At 38.6% G+C, this 22,412-nt stretch overlaps 3 protein-coding genes across 4 annotated transcripts; 2 read left to right on the top strand and 1 right to left on the bottom strand.

Annotated features, from left to right (window-relative positions):
- Positions 1-3,399: 3,399 nt before the first annotated feature.
- LOC139114016 (uncharacterized) lies at positions 3,400-4,281 on the top strand. The gene has a single exon (XM_070675490.1). The coding sequence runs from the start codon at positions 3,400-3,402 to the stop codon at positions 4,279-4,281; it is 882 nt and encodes a 293-aa protein (XP_070531591.1).
- Positions 4,282-13,465: 9,184 nt separating this feature from the next.
- LOC139114828 (uncharacterized) lies at positions 13,466-18,399 on the top strand. Of its 2 annotated transcripts, XM_070676776.1 has the most exons (5): positions 13,466-14,964; positions 16,040-16,604; positions 16,966-17,103; positions 17,468-17,512; positions 17,951-18,399. In XM_070676776.1, the coding sequence occupies exons 2-5, from the start codon at positions 16,217-16,219 to the stop codon at positions 18,397-18,399; spliced, it is 1,020 nt and encodes a 339-aa protein (XP_070532877.1). In that variant the 5' UTR covers positions 13,466-14,964; positions 16,040-16,216. The 2 variants fall into 2 exon arrangements, with proteins under 2 accessions (XP_070532877.1, XP_070532876.1); XM_070676775.1 differs by lacking the exon at positions 13,466-14,964 and having other exon boundaries at positions 15,092-16,604.
- A 302-nt stretch (positions 18,400-18,701) lies between these two features.
- On the bottom strand, positions 18,702-22,193 carry LOC139114015 (uncharacterized). The gene is made up of 4 exons (XM_070675489.1): positions 21,748-22,193; positions 20,984-21,250; positions 20,489-20,554; positions 18,702-18,900 (listed from the first exon to the last, which is right to left on the bottom strand). The coding sequence occupies exons 1-4, from the start codon at positions 22,191-22,193 to the stop codon at positions 18,702-18,704; spliced, it is 978 nt and encodes a 325-aa protein (XP_070531590.1).
- Positions 22,194-22,412: the final 219 nt, after the last annotated feature.

The following is a 22,412-nucleotide window of genomic DNA, read 5'->3' as shown; positions in this document are numbered from 1 at the left end:
TTGTGCTAACAGCCAGTCTCAATTTTGAGCTAGAAAAACTCTTTTCAGCAAAATTATGAATGGTAGACAGGAATTTTAGATCAACAACAATGACGTTTAAAATATTTTCAATCAGTTTTTTTTTTTTATAAAACTAGTCTATTTTCTATATTATTCGCCTTTTAACGTACGTCGCAGCACAGTGTATAAACGTCTTTCTGACTCAATGATGCTTTTTTTTTTTGGAAATCAATCTCCCAGTCCGGACTTAAATTCAGTTGTTCTCTGTAAAACACTATTACCTGACCACGAGGAAGGCTATGATGCTCAAAAACATTTTATTAACCTAAGGCAATTGCGCCGGTTTATTACCCCGAGAGGCCGTGTGTTACCGCAAAGACATCGCTTGTCCCCGAGGCCGAACGAGGGGGGTATAGCGATGTGTTTCTGGTAACGCTCGGCCACAAGGGGTAATAAACGTTTGGTATAGCCCGAAAAAAGACCAGGTTATAATTGCTTTATAACACACCACATGTTCATGTTAATTTATGAATAGTTTTTATGTGTTTTGATATCACGCTCTGCAACAATCCATTGTCACAAGTTTACTTGGCGATTTCTCAACAGCGGTAACAGTTATACCATTTTTTTTTCACAAAGTATCCTAAGCATACCTAGCAACTTCCTTGGTTGTACTCGAATCTCTAGATCTGTCTTCGATGAGCTATTCAAGTTCCAACACTGTTAGAAATGAATATATTACTGTTTAGAGAGAGGCTCGTCGCGCATCCCATGTCAGGGCTCGGAATTAACTTTTCTCCCTGGTAGTCCCATTGGGCTACCATTCTGAAGATGGTAGTCCAGCGACAAGGTCTGGTAGCCCATGCATGAATGAAGAGGTTTCTTTTTGTAAAGGATATTTTTATTTATTCTAGACAATGAACGATTTATTTTGCATGATTCTATCCAGGAAGTGAATTTTCTAGTCATTGACATCAATACCTGCAGACCATAGCCTCAGGAGAACGGTTATAGCATGTGCAGTTGACAACGGTGACGCCACAAAGTTTCACGAATGATTCACACACACCCAGAGCTTATATGCAAATTTTAATGTTCGCAATGACAACGACTTTTCTTGAACTTTTAAGTAACTTTAACTAGAGCAGTCTCTGTATTGTGAAACTTTCTATGTTTAGATTACAAAATTTCCAGTAGCAACTTGGAAGTGAGGACTGACAGTATTTGCCGTTATTTTATGAAAAATAACAAATCTCATACGACATCTTTTTAGGCTATTGCTTACTTGAATAACGTAACAAAGGTACTTTTCCAGACTGTAGGGAGCGATTAACGGTTTGTGTACAGAATTAAATTATTAAAGAATTTCTTCAGGAAGGCTGTGGGAAGGGGATCAAGAAGCTTGTTTGACTTTATGATGAGAGATAGTTCTTCGGCTCTGGTCGAATGGAAAAACAAGAAACTGGATTTACCAACGATATGAACATTTAAGAACTAAGAATCTAGTCTGTACAAGGATTTATATTCTTGCACACTACAAAGATGGAGGTACAAGCGAGATTACTGTATTTTCTTGTTAAGAGTTTCACTTTTTGTCGTTGTTTTGCTCATTTTAACACTTCCTTTGTTGTGTTTCGCACCTCCTGCACCCTTTTGTTCTCCTGTGTACATACCTTTTTACAGTGAATAATTATGTGGGTACGTTTGTTTTGGGCCACAGTCCTGTGATTCAGTTTTTGCACGGAGCACGGTTACCGTACCCAAACGTGCATGGGGATACAAGCAAGATGGTCTTTGCTTAGATTTCTAGTTTTCGAAAACTGATACTATATACCACTGATCGAATTTAGGAAGACAATCTATTGCTGTAATGTTTACCATTGAAGATCGAAACGGCGGCTACCGTCTTGCAGTACCGACACTGATAGTTGCAAAGGCGCCTGATATATTCATGAAAGCAATAATACATTACATTTTATGCAACAACTTCTCTAAGGCTCAATGTGTTCAACTTGAATTGTGATAAATCAAAGACTTTTCCATCTTAATACCGTATGGTTGGAATAATGGAATCAAATGTAAGCATTAATTTGTCAAAATTGGTTAAATTGTGAATGATCAAGGGTGGAGGTGGGCTGAACCATCGTGGCGCAGTGGTAGAGTCCAAGCCTTTGGAACCATAGTTCCATGAATTAGAGTTCAATACCTGCACAGGCCCACCTTGATGCAGAGACACCTGGCGCACCTCTACTTATACAAGCTACCAAAGACAGAGCAAGACGAAAACCTGGCCCGAATACGGCCCCGAGCCCCAGGTTTCCATGGTTGGTATAGTTTTTTTTCTTTAAAATATAACTTTAATAAAAACTTTTGCTTTTATTCTTTGGAGGTAGTAAGTTATAATATATACTTTGTTCTGCTTTCATGACCCATTATCATTATCACTTTGAAAATGTGATGGAAAAAATGTGTGCAAAAGTTGGAACAACCAGGAAAACTCTTTCCATGTAGGATATCCCTATCTAGGCTAGCTATTGATTAAGCAAGAAAGTACCGTTACTGTATTACTGACATCAAAGACATATTTTCAAAAAAAAAAAAAACATTTGAAAATATGACCAAAAAATAAACCAACATCACTGTTGGAAAATATATTGTTCATGGTTCCAAGAATCAAAGGAGATAGTGAAATATAGTCACTTTGGAACGGTCTTTTTGAAACAGTTGCGACGTTTCGATCCGACTACAACGGAGCTTGATCACGCAATGATGTTAATTATTCAGCGTTAATATGTCTCTGTAGCTGGCGGAATAATATGTCCGTAAATTGATGGTAATTGATAACACCAGCGTGAACACAGATAGATGGGTTGTCAATCTAAGCAACAGACAGCTAAATGCTAGTGAAATTTCTATTTTAAAAAAGGACTGAACTTTGCTATAACACCAACCAAGGTGCCAGTTGCTGAGATCATCGCTGGTACAGAGTCAGTATGTAGTAAACTCTCAGAAACCAAAGCGGCTGAGTTAAGAAGTGAAGTGGTACGAGTTGTAAAGCGGGCTAAAATACCCAAATCTAACATCACGAAAGAAGAGCGTCAAGCCTTGCAAACCTTACGTAAAGACGAGTCCATCATTGTACTACCAGCTGACAAAGGCAGGGCAACAGTGTTAATGAACATAGCTGACTATAAAACAAAATCAATACCCTATTGTCTGATAATAACACCTATAAGACACTGAAGAAAGACCCCACTTCCAAATACAAGACCGGATTAGTAAACATCTTGAGAGACATAAGGAAAGAAGGAAACATTAGCGACAAACTTTACTGGCAATTGTATCCCGGTTCTGAAGAAGCACCCAAACTATACGGAACACCAAAAATACACAAACAAAATGCACCACTCAGACCCATTGTGTCTACCTGTGGCAGCATTACCTACAACGTTGCCCGCCACACCACTTGTCGGCAACACAGTACACAGTGTTAAAAATAGTAAAGAACTGGTGGACAAACTGAAAGATCTACGAATTTCACCCGGTCAAAAACTGGTTTCTTATGATGTCACAGCCTTGTTCACTAGTGTCCCAGTCGAACAAGCACTAGAAGTTACTAAAAACAAGCTGGAGGCAGACAACGCCCTCGCCGACAGATCAGAACTCACCGTAGAACAAATAATCAAGCTATTGGAGTTCTGTCTGAAAACCACGTATTTTGTGTACGATGGGACATTCTACCAACAAACCCATGGAGCCGCCATGGGGTCACCTGTGTCGCCTATTGTAGCGAATTTATACATGGAGTATTTCGAAGACCGTGCTATCTCTACAGCTCCCTACCCTCCATCATTGTGGCTGCGATACGTGGACGACACATTTGTGAACACAGAAGAAACAGCTGTAGACTCACTGACACAACATATAAACAGCATAGATCCACATATTCAATTCACCATAGAGCCGGAATCAGACCACAAACTTCCTTTCCTCGACCTCTGTATTAATGTAAATGATGACACTTCCACCAAAATTACGATATACAGAAAACCAACCCACACCGACCAATATTTGAACTTTCAGTCCCATCATCCCCTGATCCACAAGAGATCTGTGGTCCGCACGCTGACCAACCGCGCACTCCAGTACGTCACTACATCTGACGATAAAAGAGCTGAATTGCAACATATCCATGACGCTCTGAGAGCCAATGGTACGAGGAGTGGGCACTTGACATACCTACTAATAAGAACAGAACTCCAGCTAAGAATTCAAATATAAACCGTGATGGCAATCCAGCTACCCGCATCTCAGTTGGCCTACCATACCTAAGTGGGTTATCGGAACATCTGTTCAGGCTATTCCAGTCATATGGCGTTAACTTGTACCACCAACCTAGCAATACCATGCGCAGTATCCTGGTGCATCCCAAAGACAAAACACCGAAGGAAATACTATGTGGTACAATATACCACATCACCTGTGACCAGGACAGTAGTCACACATACATTGGAGAGTCAAAACGTCCATTGTGTGTCCGCTTTAAAGAACACACCAACAGGGAAAAGACTACTGGAATTGGGGAGCACTGAAACGCCACTGGTCATAGCGTTTCCTGGCATAATACCAAGGTCCTAGCCAGGGAACAGGACTGGTTGAAACGTAAAGTAAAAGAAGCCATCTACATAAAACAACGGAGGCCAATCATGAATAGAGACCAAGGATATCAATTACCATCAATTTACGGACATATTATTCCGCCAGCTACAGAGACATATTAACGCTGAATAATTAACATCATTGCGTGATCAAGCTCCGTTGTAGTCGGATCGAAACGTCGCAACTGTTTCAAAAAGACCGTTCCAAAGTGACTATATTTCAACATCACTGTTGTGTAAATCAAAGTCTTGAAATGTAACAAATAAGTCTACTTCTATGACTTCAACAGAACTGTCTGTACATTAATTGCCGTGCCTGTTAACTGAACTAAAAGCGATATATGTGGAGAGTGAAAACATTTCATGATACAAGATACCAGGGCTACAGTTAAACTTGGGAAAAAGTCTCTGCGATAGTGTAGTCCAGGCATGCAGTGAAACAGAAAGTGTGACACGGTGATATATTCAATTACATCATATGCCATCATCAGTTCGTATAGAACTTGAAGATGAATTCCAACCTATGATTCGGTTGGCCCTGTTACCATGTCCTAATATCTATCCAACAGTATTAACAAAAATGAATAAAGATAGAAACATCAAAGTAAGACTAAATTAAGCTTCATTAAACCAAGGTAAGTTTACTTCAAGTTGAGATCGATGCAGTCGTTGAAAGTAATGCTTGAGTCAAGGACGATGTTAAAATCTCTGATAAGTTAAGCGTCTAATTTTCGTTGTCATTTCTGTTAATTGCCCTCCCTGATCCCCTTCATTAATTTGTCCTACCGATCACCGATGCGGGGGCATATAGCCTTGACCAAATAACTCGTTAGCAGCTCTTATGATATGCTAACGAGATATTTGGTCAGGGCGATAAGCCCCCGCGTTAATGAAGGGGAACAGGAAGGATATAAACTGTTTTCTTTGAAATACTATGACGAGTTAGCGATGGTAAAGTAATAGGTACACACGTGACACAGGTAAGGCTTATATAATGAAAAAAGGTCAAATACACGACATTTATTGATCATATTCATGACTTCTAGACGAATAATGCCTGCAGTACCCTGTGGTCTATGTGAGTGTTTTGCTTACGCCGCTGGCGTACGTAAGGGAATCATACACAAGTAAACTTAGTTTGACTTTTGACCATATGTTGATCATTTATGTAAGGGTATGGAGGTCGTACACTGTACTAGCTCCATGGGTAGCTATACATATCTTACACCGCAAACTTGATAGACTCGGGATTGGTCCCATTGCATTTCTTAGATGTAAGTGTAACCTTTCTGAAAGAACATAGTGCAACTAAATATTCTTGTTAAAAGTGTTTGCACTGTGACCAAAAGGTGATAACCCTCGGTCAGTCTGCACACGGTCCCTGGTGGAGGGACTGTGGTCTGCACAATTCAGCGTCCGACGGCTTAAATGACGCTTCCAACGACGTGTAAAAGTTGACGTCATTTGTCAGCCGTCGCAAGTGACGCTTTGATAGGGATGCAGAAACGATATCCATGAGACGTATAGTGCATTTACACTACAACAACATGTATAAAATAAAAGTAACATTAACGATCGTAATACGTTGTTTCAAAATATTATTTTTACAAAATACTATTCACTGCGATATTTTTTCCATGGATGAACCTACTATACCAGTAGGTTCATACTTTAGATTAAAACTTGCAGACCTGACATCAGAACAGTAACTGAACACTTTTGATTTTGATCAGGGTATGTCAAAAAACATAAGTCAACTTCTCATTTGCAATCAATTTCAAAACTGTATGATGATATTGTTGAAGCTTTGAGGGATGCTGGTTTGCAAAGCAATCCTTCTAATATCCAGTGTAATAATGGGGCTAAATCAATTCCAGGTTGGAATCAACATGTTAAAGATTATCATGCCATTGCTCGTGATGCTTTCCTGTTGTGGCGGGACTCTGGCAGTCTCAGACAAGGTCCGATTTTTGATCTCATGAAGACATCACGTGCTAAGTTTAAGTATGTTTTTAAGATTTGTAAAAAATAGCGAGTCTTAAATGAGAGCTAACGCCTTGGCGGACAACCCCTGTAATAATAATAATAACAAGCGGGTTTGGAAGCGTGTTAAAAGTAAAAAGAAGTCTCCTTTATCATCAACCATTGATGGCTGTAATGGGCAACATGACATTGCTAATTTGTGACGTGACCACTTTGCAAGTCTGCTTTCCTCTGTCACCAACAACAGTAATGAGTGTTTTGTGAAAGATATTACTTCGATTCTTTCATTCGATGAGGATATGATTGTCACTCAAACTGCCATTAGAAATTCCATTGCAAAATTGGCCAGTGTTAAATCTGCTGGTCCAGATGGCATTACAGCTGAGCATCTAAAAGTTTGCGCATTCACGCCCGCATATTCTTCTCTCAATGATGTTTACTGCAGCGCATATTCATAGTTACTTGCCATCTTGCATGATGGACACCACTTTGGTTCCACTTGTAAAGAATAAAAATGGTGATGTTACTAATTCTGGGAATTATCGCCCAATTGCTATTGCCACTGCCATTTCTAAGATTATGAATTATTCATTCTTGATAAGTGTGATAGTCTACTGTACACAAGTGATCATCAATTTGGTTTTAAAGAAAGTCACTGAACTGATATGTGTGTATTTATTAAAAGAAATAATTGATTTTTATAAACGTCATAATTTTCCTTTGTTTTCTTGATGAGACAAAAGCCTTCGATAAAGTGAATCACTGGACACTATTTCGCAAATTGATTGATAGAGGTTTGGGTTATCGATCTGCGCATAATGAGATCTGCATAATGATCTGCACTCCCATTCTGCACTGTCTATCTTTCTACACTATAGGAAAAAATTGCGGCTGACTCGCAGCGTGTTTGCAAGGTTATATCTGATTGGTCGATTGTCACTATTCACAGCAACTTAGGGAGTTTATTTGTATTGTTTTAATTATATTGGTAAGATTCAGCCAACCAATAGGATAACAGCTTCGAAATCACTGCAAGTCGGCCCAAAAATTGCGAGACTGGAGCGAGAAAATGACGCTTTCTCGCAATTGGTGAGAATCTCTTGTCATTCTCACTGCAGTGAGAAATGCACTGCTTGGTGAGAATGGAAATTCTCACCAAGCACTGTGAGATTGGTGATTTTCATGGTGAGAATATAAGAATTCACCGGTGAGAATCAACCAGACTCGTTGTTCAGGGGCCGTCATTGATACATTATGATCAAAATGCAATGAAAATGCATTTCCATTGACCATCATTTCCAGTGCCTGTCATTCAAGTACGTCAGTTCAGATATTTGACATTGCACGCCAAGTACTGACCGAATTTTATGTCCCGGTCTTTGGAAGTCTGTGTGGGCTACCATTTCATGGATTTTCGTAGCCACAGGGAAAAGTTGGTAGTCTGTGGACGCGGGACTACCGCTAATTTCGAGCCTAGATTAAAGGGATATAGTCGTCGGAACTGCGCTCAAAGGTCGTATGGGTCCCATACGACCCATGGCAAGAAGATATCCAAGGCACAATGGTGATTGAAGATAATTAAAACATGTCTGTCATCGTATAATTTAAATGTTGCAGCTATGATGATGAGGTCCATCTTGATATCGTGCACGAAATACATTGTTTGTAAACAAGAAACTTGCACAGGCGCAGTTCCGACGACTATATCCCTTTAAGCTTATCCAACCAACGCTTTACGCACGTTCCTGTGTGTAAAATCATCATGCTGACGTCACTGATTAATTCCATTTGGCATAAGAACTTTCTAGTTTGAGTTGGGGGGGGAGGGGGAGGGGGATTCCCACAGAGAATCAACACATTACGCGCATTTGTCATGTGTCAGCTTTACATGTAATTTTCGACGGCTCCAATAGCTTTGGCTTCATGCTGAGTGATATGGCTCAGTTAATGAACAATACAGTGGTAAAACCGAAAACAAACTGCGAATTCAACATTATACCATTGTACATTGAAGTTTCCTTGCAAGCATGAAGATGCTAAACACAATCGACATTCGTCTTAAAGGTTGGTTTTCCTGTTAAAGGGGTCTATTTTATTACGCCTCGCGCATTGTTATCACAAACTTCATGTAAACAGGTTTCATTCATAAAGTCAATTAAGTCGCGTGCAAGACCGTAAATTCTTGTTACCATGGGTGTGGCACTGACTGCACTGTCCGCTGCCACGCGAGTGGTAATAGACACTTCCGCTATTGCCACGCGCACATTGCAATGGACACACCACAGTCACTCGTGATCAGTCTATTCCGCTCGGCGTCTATGCCCCCATAGACGCGTGTATATATGCCTGACTCGTGATCAGTCTATTCCGCTCGGCGTCTATGCCCCCATAGACGCGTGTATATATGCCTGACTCGTGATCAGTCTATTCCGCTCGGCGTCTATGTCCCCATAGACGTGTGTAAATATGCCTGAGTTTTCTCAGGCATATATACACACGTCTATGGGGGCATAGACGCCGAGCGGAATAGACTGATCACGAGTGACTGGGGACACACTAGTACACTCCGTTTCTACCCAACATGATGGTGGTTAGGGACTGGTCAGTTTCTTCGGCTGGGGGGGGACTATTTTTTGCCGACGTCAAAAAGTGGCTGACCCCCTATTCCAACTCGAAACAGGCTGACCCCCCCTATTCCAGCTTTCGAAATCGGGTGACCCCCCCCCCCCGACAAGGTAAAACAAAAGGTGGAATATAAATTGAATAATATATATATATATATATATATATATATATATATATATATATATATATATATATATATATATAATTTAAACATTCAGTCATTCTGTGTTTTAATGAAATTGTTGTCATGTCAGTTGTAAGATGTAGGAACTTAACAGTGTCAATTCTAAAGTTTGAATACAGTTTTTTGAATGAGCTGTGAATGTATTCCACTCTTTTTATGCATAAAGCAGATGTCCAGAACTGTTGTAAGAAAAATGTGATTGTGAAATATTAGTGCATGTTGCTTTCTAACACTGAATTCTCATAGAGGAAACAGAAAAGTATCAGGAAGTATATCATACAAGTATGTCAGATATATATATATATATATATATATATATATATATATATATATATAATATATATATATATATATATATATATTATATGTGTGTGTGTGTGTGTGTGTGTGTGTGGTCTGATATATCAAAGTTTTGCACTAGGGTGGGGTTCTGAAAAGTGTCTTATTATTATTAAAGTTATGCCCCCCGAAGGGCGCGCTGAAAAATGCAACTGAATGATGAAATTTGTGGCTGGCACAATGCATTTTCACAAGTATGAGCCATGTTGAAATTTTACTCCACTGAGAAGCTCAATACTGTTTGGCAGTAAATATTCATCTAGAATGTAACAGAAATTTCAGCGCCTTTTTAAAACATTAAAAAAATATAAAAATTTTATTGTCAATTTTTTGGAAAATTATCTTTCGCTTCACCAAAAACACCTTACACATCACAACATTAAGTGTTAAATATAAAATATGAAAGTGTCAATCGCCTTAAAAAACAATGAGATCTGTCTCCTGTGGACAAAGGTCTGTATTCAGTATAGTTACAATAGCTATAAGCAATATTTTGAAAAGGTTCTTTTGAATTACAATTACTCTGTATTGCCGTTCAGATGGCATCTTCTCAAAATGTAAAAGGTGAGAAGTGTCACTGACAATTGCATTGACTTTTCTATGAATGGTGATTATACAGATCACAGAGTTGATTTGTTTCTTGTATATTGTTTTTCCTGCAATGTTTATGACACGTGTTAGTTTATTTCTATTGCTGACACTCAAATTACCATACCACTCTGTAATGTTACAAGTGAGAACACTCTCTTCAAGGCTTTCATAGACCTTTTCCACCACTCTGACAAACCTCAAAACTTTTCAATCTCCTCAAAGAAAACACATGCTGCATAGTCTTCTTGACTATGTACCAATAAGTATTTTCTCTGAAATTCAACCATTCATCTATCTGTGATTGAAAGCATTTAAAACACTCAAGAATTTCAACAGACTTTCCATTCACTACAACCGGTTCAAAAGTAGAACCCTAGAGTACTGGTACTTTTATCTATGATTAGCTCCATAGTTTTACGAACATTTATTTCCAGTAAACTTGACTTACACGAAGGTCGCTACATAGTCGAAATAAATCTGTTTGTTTGGTGACCATTCTTTCAAAAGGATTCCTACTAGTGCCATGTCTCCAGTGCATTTAAACAAATTTACAAATGAAGTTTACTTTACCACGTTTCATTGATAACATGCAACTGTGAGGAGCACCTGTATTCAAAACAAGTGTTTTTGAGATCATGCAATCAATCAACACCCTTTATGGTCTATCATGAAGAAAATCTCAAATCCACAGGATAATATATTCATTCACATTTACATCAAGCAGACGTTGCAGACAAATGTGAGGTTGCATTGTATTGAATAATTGAGCTAAAATCAATGAATAAAATACGCACCTATGATTTCAAGGATTGCAGGTGATTTGCAACAATATTGAATAATATAATCGTAGCATCTTCAGTCCCCCTTTAGCTTTACATGAAAACTGCAAAGGATCTAACCAATCTGAGACTGATGATACCAGATGTTCACTGACTACTCTTTCTATACACTTAGCTGGCAGAGAGACGAGGGCAACGGTGAAGTCATTGAGTGAGTTTTTTATTTCGGTACAGCAATTACAGTCGACATGTTACATGTATTCAGGACAATGCAACGATTAAAACAAATGCTGGAAAAGCATTTTCATAACTTGTTTCAGTTGCATTGCGCACGTTTTCAACACTTTACCACGTAAACCATCAGGTTCAGGTGCCTTGTTCGGACGAATATTTGCAAGGCATTTGAACTACCTCATCCTCTGTCAACTGTACACGATTGATGTAATGGAATATTTCACATATCCTGTCACACTCTCTGCTGAAATCCTTTGTGTCAAATCTATTATAAAAAACATTCAAAATCATTTGATTAAGTTTGACTGTTCGAATAAGTTTGACTGTTCGAACAATTTGTGGGTTGCTTTTTCTTTGCCTTCCCATCATGATGTTAACTTCAAAAGCCTGTTTTGCATTTCTGCTGATAAAATCACTCCTCAATCATATCCTCGTATTGCAGTTTAGCTTTCTGCATTTTTTGTCCAAATTCAATCATCTTTTCTCGAAAGGCCTGCAAGCCGCCTGTGAGAAACTCAAATTTTTTGTCATTCAGACAAACTTTAAGATCTTTAGTTTGCCACGGTCTGCTGTTTGGAAAAACTTAACTGATTTTGAATTAATGATATAATTTTTACAAAAATTGAAATATAGGAAAGTGCAGTATATATCAATTCATGGATATCAACACAAGAGTAAAAGAATAATTGCCAGTCTATTGATTCAAAACAATATCTTCATTCACCTATACTTTTCTCCATCTACATTGACACTGACTTTGATCAGGCTTTTCGACATTTCAGTTTTTGTTTGTATTTTGGTAACAGATATATGACATTGTGGTCCGCTTTCCCAGCTTCATAAGTATTGTCGATGTTACCATGACAACAACTGAGAATTATAGTGGGATCCATTATGTAAGAGTACCTCAAAATGCTATCTGCGACTGGAAAGTGCGAGTCGCAATATTGTAGCAAACTACTATCTGCGACCGTCGCATTTACTATCTGCTACCGGTCGCACATGCTATCCGCGATCGTCGCAGATACTATCAAAATACAGTCTGCGACATGTGCACGAAAACGAGCGACCGATCTGAGAGTCGAGGGTTTTACGGGTATAACCATTGCCTAGCTATCCAGCCAGGGCCGCCATGACGTTGGATATCGTTGGATCATCGGCAGAGTTACTTTCCTTTTTATTCAATACGCTCAGTAGTGGAGACTTGGGCGGTAATAAAGATTTATCTGACACATAACTATACGTCTGGAGTGTTATTTTTTGTTGTAGAAAGTTGCATTTCTATATACTTAAGCTCTCGAGCCCTCGTGCCAAATGAAAACGATCATAAATTGTCACTTTTGACGAGCCATAGACCACGGGCCCGGGTCGGGCGGCACGGTTGGATCATTACTGTGTACGTATATTCACACTCAGTTGAGACTTCAGCGGTAGTAAATATTTTTCTGACTCATTACTATCAGTTGGGCGTTTTATTTTCTTGTGGAAGTTAGATTTCCATTCCTCGGCCCTGGCCCTCACGTCAAGTGCAAACGAAAATAAAGTATGGCTTGTCCCCGTTTTAGTTCCAGTGCGTAACCATTACGTATTTTAGCCGGGCCGTCGCGTTGGCCGTCGCGTTGGATCATTTGCCCCACCCGACTCGCATGACAGGGTACTTATCAGTACGCTCAGTCGAGACTTGGCCAATTATAAATATTTATCTGACTTGGTTATATCTGTACGTTTGGTGTCTTTTTTATTGTAGAACATTTCATTTCTGTCTCCTAGAGACAAGTGCGCAAACGAACTTGTATGGCTTCCTTCCACGAACGTTTACGGTCTACGTCTCCTTCATGAATTCATTGACCTGGTTTGTTTTAAGCCAACGTGCCATTTACGGGGTGCGCAAATAGAATTCGAGAGCAGGGCTTATCAAAATTTAGATTAAAACGAATTTCAACAGTACATACTTGGGGTATCGAAATATTCGATCTTTTTCCCTGAAACTGATGGCCGCCGCGCCGGCCGCTGTTGTGTTGATACTAACTATGGACTATGGTAGTTTCCAACTTCGATTGAATGCATGCATTCCCGCTGCCGCGCGAAAGTTTTTACTTGGCTACGATTGTGGGATTTCTACGGTACAACGCCCAAAGAGTGGAATCATTCACACTTGCAAGAGTCTTTCAAATTACGACGACTTTGCGTTTTTAGACCGTCTTTTTGTTACCGACGGGAGCGGGGCGGGAGCTTTTAGCAGCTGTGTATTTCATTAACACGTCTTCATCAGGTCATACGTCATGGGCATTATCGCGGGCAGAATACTGTCAATCAATACCCGCTCACTTCTGATTGGTTGCCGACATTCATTATTTTATTGTTTTCGGGTTACTATTTACACTTCATGTGGTACTCGTATCGTGTCAAATTTTATGATTCTATCACAAATGTTTGTATTTCCATTCATTTTTTATGTTTTCGTAGAGAAATCAGTTTTAGTTACTTGTCTCGTGTGTCCGATTTCCTGACATGACCTTGACGTCGCAAAACGACAAGTCCTGGCGCTTATTTTTTTTTTTTTTACGGTGCCGTACTATTTGTTCAAGGAGTGGTCGGCGCGCATCTCGGCCCGTTACATTTGGAAATTAAATAAACCAACTGTAAGAAATGGATATAAGTATTATGACCATATCTACGTGAAAAATGGGTGAAGAATTCATTTTATTTTCTCTTGTGCAACTTTGAAGGCGGCACTCTTCTGCGGAATAGTGCGTATATTAGTAGCGTTGCGCGCGCTGCGGATGACCGAGCATCACATAAAATAAAGTTCGATGAAGTGTTAATTTTAGATTCCGTTGTTGCGATCACGGAGTCGATGGCAAATCGCAAGTCTAAATCAATCGTTTGCTAGTTCTTGGAACATGTTCAGAAACTCTGCTCCCCACTTTTTATCATTTTATTTCAAAGGAAATAAACGCAAATAATTGTGCATGTAGAAACTAAAATTGTTTGTCCTTAATGGTTAGCCGAGTAAAATCCTACTACCACGAAAACGATTACAAACGACCGTCGGGACATATTACTATGAAACTTTAATGATTCTTTTAGTGATATAGCGGTACCACTCTTTGAGATTGGGGTGTTAATTGACTTCGCGTGAGATGTGAAAAGTATTATTAGCGCACAGTCCCTCCACAAGGAGAAGGACTGTGATTAGCGGTAACCGTCACTACTGAAAGCCGGCATATCTATCACAGACAATTACAGAAGAACCGCCTTTTCTTTGTTTGACAACAGGTTTACAACTTCCCTTCAAGTGCGGCTTGAATCTCGCGAATGTAAACAATGCATTAATTGATTAAGTTGACAACTTTCATCACGGGTGTCAGGGTTCTTTAGCTGTTAACATGTTTCATTGTTTTTCTTGCTGAACGAAGTTTGAAAAAGTGTATAAATACCCATGTCACCCATAAGCTGGATATCATTCTGCTTTAAGATTTGATGTTGTAAACAGCGTTTTGAAGAGTTACCACTAGTATTCCTTTCCAGACCACAAGACTAGTATTCCTTTCCAGACCACAAAGACAAGGTAAGTTTCACTGAACATTATTTAAGGGTACTCGCATTGATCAGGGATGGGGTTGGGGTAGTGGAAAGGAGGTTAACAGTAACTTAATTTCCAGTTAAAGTAAGAATTTTTAACAAAAATGTTGCTGTAAGCACTTTATTCATCTTTGCTGGGTGGTGTAATTTTGATATGATACATTGATGATAGTTGACATCGTTTGATGAAAAGCTAATATGCTTCGTTTTTGAACTTGACCTTTCACTTAACCTCTTTCGGCTTTGTAATGGACCCATTTTAAAAACTTCAAAAGAATTTAGCTCAAAAACATGCCAGTAGAATTGCATCAAGTTTTCACAAGCAGTTCTCCAGATATCGTACTCTAAAACGGTATTTTGCTTTGTCGTTAAACCATTAATATCGGCAACAGGGGTTGAAACAATCATAGTTGGAAATGTTTGCATTTTTGAAAAACGATGTTGTTAGATTGTATTAATCGAAAACGGGAGCAGATAGCGAAAAACAAAAAGACCACTTTTCGTTAGGTTAACTTTTCTTTTTGAGTAAACAGCCTTGGAAATCGGACATCGCCTGCCCAAGTAAGGAACGGACCATTTGATCTTGGGAGGGGTGGTCACGATCGGATTCTGATTTTTTTTACGTCTGAAAATTTCATTTTTTTTCCAACTGAGGATAGATTTGCAATTATGTTCTGAATAATTTGTTTTCATTTTGGAAAGAAGTCTGAATTTTATTTCCCTCAACTTTTCTGTTTTGAAATATTTTTTCCCATTTCTGACCACCCCCTCCCAAAGTCTAATGGTTCGTCCCTGTCAACACTGAAAATGGCGTTTTTAAAGAAAAATTGGTTTTTATTTGCAGTATACAAGAAAAAATAGTATAAAATAAGAAATTAAGATACTCAGCTTTCTGAAAATATATGGTATGTGGGAGTTTTGCAGGGTCAATTGATACATAATGTACTTTTGAAAAAATAAGCTATAGTCTGGGTTACTTGCTACCTTAGGTATAATTGTTAAACGAAACTGTGTTCTTCTTTCTATTCTGACATTTTCATGTTTATTTTTTCTCTCTCTAGAATTCTCATCATGCCAAGCCTTACCAAAAAGCAGACTGAAAGCTGGCAAACACTAGTGAGACAAACAGATTCATATGTGAAGAAGACATGCTTAGAGGTGTGTGTGGTGACAACATATTTTGATAAAATTACAAGAAAAAAGCAGTTGTTGGTGCATGGACTGATGGTTTCCAGCAAATGGTCAGGGACAACTTGACAGAAGTGTTTGGTTTGCGATCACCTGAACAGCAACCAGTCTCCAGATGTAGCAGCTCTCAACCACCACTTGATCCATCGCCTGTTTCCAAGCCAGACCTTCCTGACATTCGTCATACACAGCATGGTTGTCTCAGCAAGCTGCCATATTCAGCCCTACGACTACTGGTGCCGACGTTGGTGGTGAACACAGTGAACCGAATGCAGCCTTTGTGGGGAAAGCCTGACATGTCACCACCGTGGTGGCCTGAAAGTGTTCCCTATTGTAATCCATCGAAACGACCTAGAGAGATTGAGGGGAGCTGGACAGAGATGTTGCGCCTGGTTGCAGAACACTGCTATGATTTCTACAATATGCAAGACTTTACAGGTGAGTAGTTAATTTATAAGTATATCTTAGGAAGAGTTATCATGCTTTTGAGTGTTTATGGCTTCTAAAAAATTATTTTTGAGTTGCCATTTAAATAGACTTAATTTTCCATTTTAAACTTGCCAGGCTTCCCACAATAGAGTAATAATAAATTCCAAGAATTATCATATACTGTGAGGGCACACTTGGGCACAAAAAGGTGTCATTAACAGGTCAAATTCTATTGAATATGCAACTCAATCAAATGTGTCCTGATTAGAGAGAAGAAAGGTGTCCATAAAGACATTTTTTTGTATTTTACAAAATAAGATTTGGAGAATGTTATAGCAATAGTTCAAAATATCATTAACATCTATTGCAGGTAATACCAGTTCACCAGTTGCAGCTCAACCAAATTCTGACAACAGTCCTCAGCAGTCTCATCTTTCATCTAGCCCACAGCAAACTGCCTTGCAGTTAATACAGTGCTATGACTCAACATTGAACCAAACAGACCCAGGTAAGCAGATAACTTTCTTTGAAGTTTTTGTTTGTTTGTATGTAGTATGTACGTTGAGGTCTTAACTTATATTTTTTTTGAATATTAAAAACATTTTCTAATTTTTTTTATGGATTTTTTTGCTGAGAAACCCCCTTGTCTGATATTTTACAACAGGGATGTTTTTATCAGTTCTTGTTCAATTTCCATTTTTTTGTAACAAAGCTTATCTCGGGTCAAAGGTGAAGTAACAGTGCTAACTAGTAAAATGCTGTACAATTAAACTTGTCATTTCAAGGGTTAACTTGGTGCAGTTTACTGGTACATAACACCTTACGTTGTACATTCATTCATTCCACTGTTGTTCTTACTTTGTCTCTTACAGATTCACTCCCGTTGTACGAGACCACTCTCAACCAGAATGACCTTGGTGAGGAAACTTCTTGACTTATTAAAAGTTTATTTCAGAGAAGAACAATGACCACCATAAAATACAAAATTTCACATAAAACAATACTGAAAAAAAACTTAATATTTACATAAACAATAATGAAAGAACATAATATTTACAAAGTATGGGCAAAAGTTTCATCAATGGTATAGTTTCTTTACAAGCAAAAATAGTATACAATGTAAATTCCTTATCCAGTTTTTTTATCATTTCATGCACAGGAAATGATTAGTTCATTAAACAAAAAATTACAATGTTCTTGCACCTCTCTAATACCACAGCTTTTTGAAAAGAAATGTTACATGGGTTGTTCACAGTCAAGTCTTCATTTGAAAAAATTGGTTTCCTATCATGGTTAATTTTGTGTCTTTTAGCTAATGAAATTATATATTACTCACTAAAAACATTTTCTTGCAGATTTACTTGACTTCCACTCAACACCACAAACACCGTCAGATGTACGGAACACCCTGCCAAGTATTGATATCAGCTACGATACCAGTATTGACACCAATGCATCACTTCTTCAAGCATCAAACCAACTACAAGCACTACAAGTACAACCATCAGCACACCTCAACATACAACCACATCACACCGAGAGAGAGCCGACACCAGCTACACTCCCAACAGAACCACCAACGCTGCATACAGAAGAATCACCAGTAACAACACATGCAGAAACAGATGACACACTACCACACCTAGATGCAGACTCTGTACAGCCAACACCAGAATCATCACAACCACCACCCTCACAGCAACCTCCGCAACAACACACATCAGTTCTTCGGAGAAGTAGACGAGACTGTAGGAAAACTGCAAAGGGTATGGGGTATGCTGATTGGCTCGGGAACCGAAGATGACAACTGTTACAACTTTATAGTCAATTTTCATTACGGTATCTACAGTGAATCATACAACATGTGTTTTATTTTATATCTTTGAATGTGAACAATGAGTTGCTCAAAGCTCTACATGATTGTAATTTTGAATTTAGTGCTTCCTTTCATGTTTTGAATTACATGTACTAGTCTTTTTAAATGATTAATAAAACAAAAATCTTAACCCTTGCTGTACACTTGCAATTATTTTGATGTGGAAAATTGACAATTGAGATATACATGCTGATTGCATTGGTATGCAAACACACTGAAGAGATTACCAACTATCCACTGAGTTCAACTTTCCTGTTAATAATACTGAGAAAAAGGGCAGCATGAAAAACAAAATTATCAGGCAACATGTATGCAAGCTGTGACTTGATTCTGGATATAGATGCATTCATCTGTTCACATATCTGTGAGTTCAGTTCAACAATCTCCTTGTTATCCCTGTATGTCTTCATGTTGTACCCTGAAGAACATCTGATGGAAAAGAGCAAAGACACAAACATGTAAGAACAAGTAACCGTCGGTGACACAGTCCCCGCTCGTCTATTTTTTTTATCTTCATTTGGTGTTCAGTTTGATGTGCAATGTGTTGATGCATCTTGCATGTGGTATATGAATGCGAAAGGAAACTGCTTTGTGGTGTCATCAATAAATGACCTATGTTTGTTAGTACTTGGGGAATGATCACTGTCAATGTATGACACAGATCTATGCCCTTGTAACCAATTTGAATGAAATCAGTATAGAAATGTCTGAGTTAAAAACATGAAAAAATCATAACGAAATGGCCACCACGTTGCCATATTGGATGGCATCACAACAGAAATCAAGATGCATAATGTATGACATAAATCAATGCCCTTGTACCCAATTTGAAAGAAATCGGTGGAGACAAGCCTCAGTTATGGCTTAAAACACAAAAAAAAAAACGTAACAAAATGGCTGCCTGGCGGCCATCTTAGAGCGTACCACGTAATCAATCGACGTGCATCTCTATGGGGTAGGGTACTATCCTTGTGCAAAGTTTGAAAGAAATTGACCAGGGCATATATGCATAAATGGTCGTACAGACGTACGCATGGATGGATTGACATGACCCAATCAATAAGTCCCCACAGACGAATATAAAACTGTCACTGCATCATGAGAAACTAAATTTTTATTTTTCTTCGCCTTATATCGAGTCCATGGACAACTTCCTCATACATACAAGTCTATGGAGTAATTGCTTAACCATTGTAGTCTATGGAGAGTGAAACTAAAAAGTCCTCTAACACGGCCAAATTTAATTGCATTGTGGAACAAATCAACGTATATCTGTACTGGGTAGGGTACTATCCTTGTGCAAAGTTTGAAGGAAATTGACCAAGGCATGTCTGAGATATCTGTATGAACTTGCTTATACATTGAAGTCTATGGAGCAATTGTTTAACCATTGTAGTCTATGGAGAGTGAAACTAAAAAGTCCTCTAACACGGCCAAATTTGATCGCATCGTGAAAAAAATCGACGTGCATCTGTATGGCGTAGTGCATTGCCTTTGTGCCAAGTTTGAACAAAATCACTTCAGAGGTGTCTGAGAAACGGCTGAGGACGGACGGACGGACGGACGGACGACGACGGGACCCATTCTATAAGTTCCCGCCGGACTTCGTCCGCGGGGACTAAAAAAGGCTTAGATGGTTTCAGAGATACATTTCACATCTGACCACATTTCAAAATCATGTAAAAAATGAATCGTAAAAAAATTGGTTCCACACACATGCCCTTTCCAAATAAACAGTTCCTTGTTCAAACAGATCTATTATTTTGAACAATAGATGTGCCCATGTCCAAAATGTTGTCCCTTTAAAGGGGCACTATCTGTAACTTTTGGCAATTTTTCAATATTTTTGTTCTCTGTAGTTGACCACAGAATCCTAAAATACCCAGTATATTGTTTGTAAACATAGCCTGTATATGATTAGTGACCATTGTTTTTGTTGACAAATGAATTCAAGCCCAGACTAGAATTTAAAATACAACTTTGAGAAACAGGGCAAAAGTACAAGTTTATAGCTTACCCAGTATGATTACACCAATGTAGTCTATCTACCAGGAACATGGTATTCTTGAAAAATGCTGGTTCCCTGAGGATGTAAAAAAAGCAAAATTAGATAAAATCTACTGTGATAATGTGTCTTATCTTACGGGTAAAAACACCGAAGGCCTTTTGACATTTAAACAACCAAATGCCAAAAAAACAAACTGAAGACAAGTCGTATTGACCGTAATGTGTATTAAACTGATGCTCAAAGCAAACAAAAGATATAAAATACACAGTTGGTTGTTGAAAAAACTTATTTTGGGTAACCAACACCCCTAGAGGACATTTAGACAAAAATTTCTTGGACCAAACTCTACCTTTAAAGGACTGGATTTACTTGTCATACCCTAGTGCACTGCAGAATATTTCTTAAACAGGTAAATATTGATTTCTGCCAATCTTTTCAAACATTGGCCCCCTTATGTAAACATTGAATGAATAGCAATGCATTTTCTATTGTCAGGAAACATACCTATTTAAACAGTACTGAAGTTTACAAGCATTATCATAAATGACAATCTTTGGTGCCTTGGAAAGTCTTCGTTTGAGGATCCTGAATGCTACCGCTGGTGATTCATGCTGTTTCATGACTTCAAAACCCAAACAGATTTTATGTTGACAATAAACTGTAAATATTCCAGGCGACAATGTTGGATGACCCTTGGCAAATTTGTTGCATGTGTATGTAGATCGACATGGTTGGTAGTTGGTATTTGCATCAGCTGAGTAGTTACCAGGTCTACAATAGGGGATAAAAAAGTACATAATATGATATGTATCACATTGATTGAAATTATGACAATCAGTTGTTCACATTTTTCTGCAGAATACTAAAATACAGATTGTTGAACTTGTCAACGTAGGCAATGAGTAATGAGATATTTTCAATCTGTGCGATGCCCACCTATCAATTTCTAATTAAATATACAAACAATAATAAACTGAGTTATTTTAGGGTAAAATTAATATTTTTGATGACTTATTATGCTAGCTACCTGTATTTCATTGAACTCTACATGTAAGACAAATACATTAATTAGCAACTTACGTTGAGACTGGGCTAAGACTTCATGCAAATTTGCCCATTTTGTGTGAATATCTACCATTTTCTGTTTTAAGAAAATTTGTGTAAACCAGTATTCAGTATTCTTCAAAACTACTTGTCTGAAATCTCATCAAAGTTAAAGGACTGACTTCGGATATGGCGGTTATGATTTTGAATATGTTGACACTTACCCATGCAACTGACGTGCATTCGGGAAAAAGCTCAATCCTTGGAAGAGGTCTGGTTCAGTTACAGGAAGATACGGATTGTCCAGGGGCACAGACTCTGGTACCTTGCACCGTCGCAAGACATCTTGAAGAAGGCGGCGGATGTCATTTGGTATATGACCATCAATACGGGTATCTTGTATGAAGTTCAGAAGGATCGGTGCTTCACACCCGAGGAGCTGCAGTTTCTCACGTTGATGGCTTTGGAATACATCTAGTCCCTGGATAATAACCTCTTTGATGATATGTCTGGCCCGTGAAGTTTCATTGAGTTGGAGAAGTGCAGTAGCTGGTGTATTTCGAGAGAGATCTAGGAGGAATGAGCGGTACTGATCTGGTGCAGTAAGGGACGATTCAGAATTTACTTCCAGGGGGGGGGGGTGGAGGATTTTCAGGGGGGGGCCACCCATTTTTCCCAAGAAAATTTAGGGGGGGGCCAGACAAAAATACCACAATCTTTTAGGGGGGGCCAAGGAAAAAAATCATCAATTCAATATTTGCCCAGAATTTCTGATCTCTACAAAAGAGAACCATAGATGCTACCTGGGTGACAGATAAACTCAACGTGTTTAGTTAAACTCCTTTAGCTGCCAAATTCGGTAATATTCACAGTGGTTTGTTTTATGCAT

This window comes from Ptychodera flava, chromosome 16, assembly GCF_041260155.1.
Source record: "Ptychodera flava strain L36383 chromosome 16, AS_Pfla_20210202, whole genome shotgun sequence".
Classification (NCBI taxonomy): domain Eukaryota; kingdom Metazoa; phylum Hemichordata; class Enteropneusta; family Ptychoderidae; genus Ptychodera; species Ptychodera flava.
Note: the sequence above shows the minus strand (reverse complement) of the source record. Positions and strands in the feature narration are given on the sequence as shown.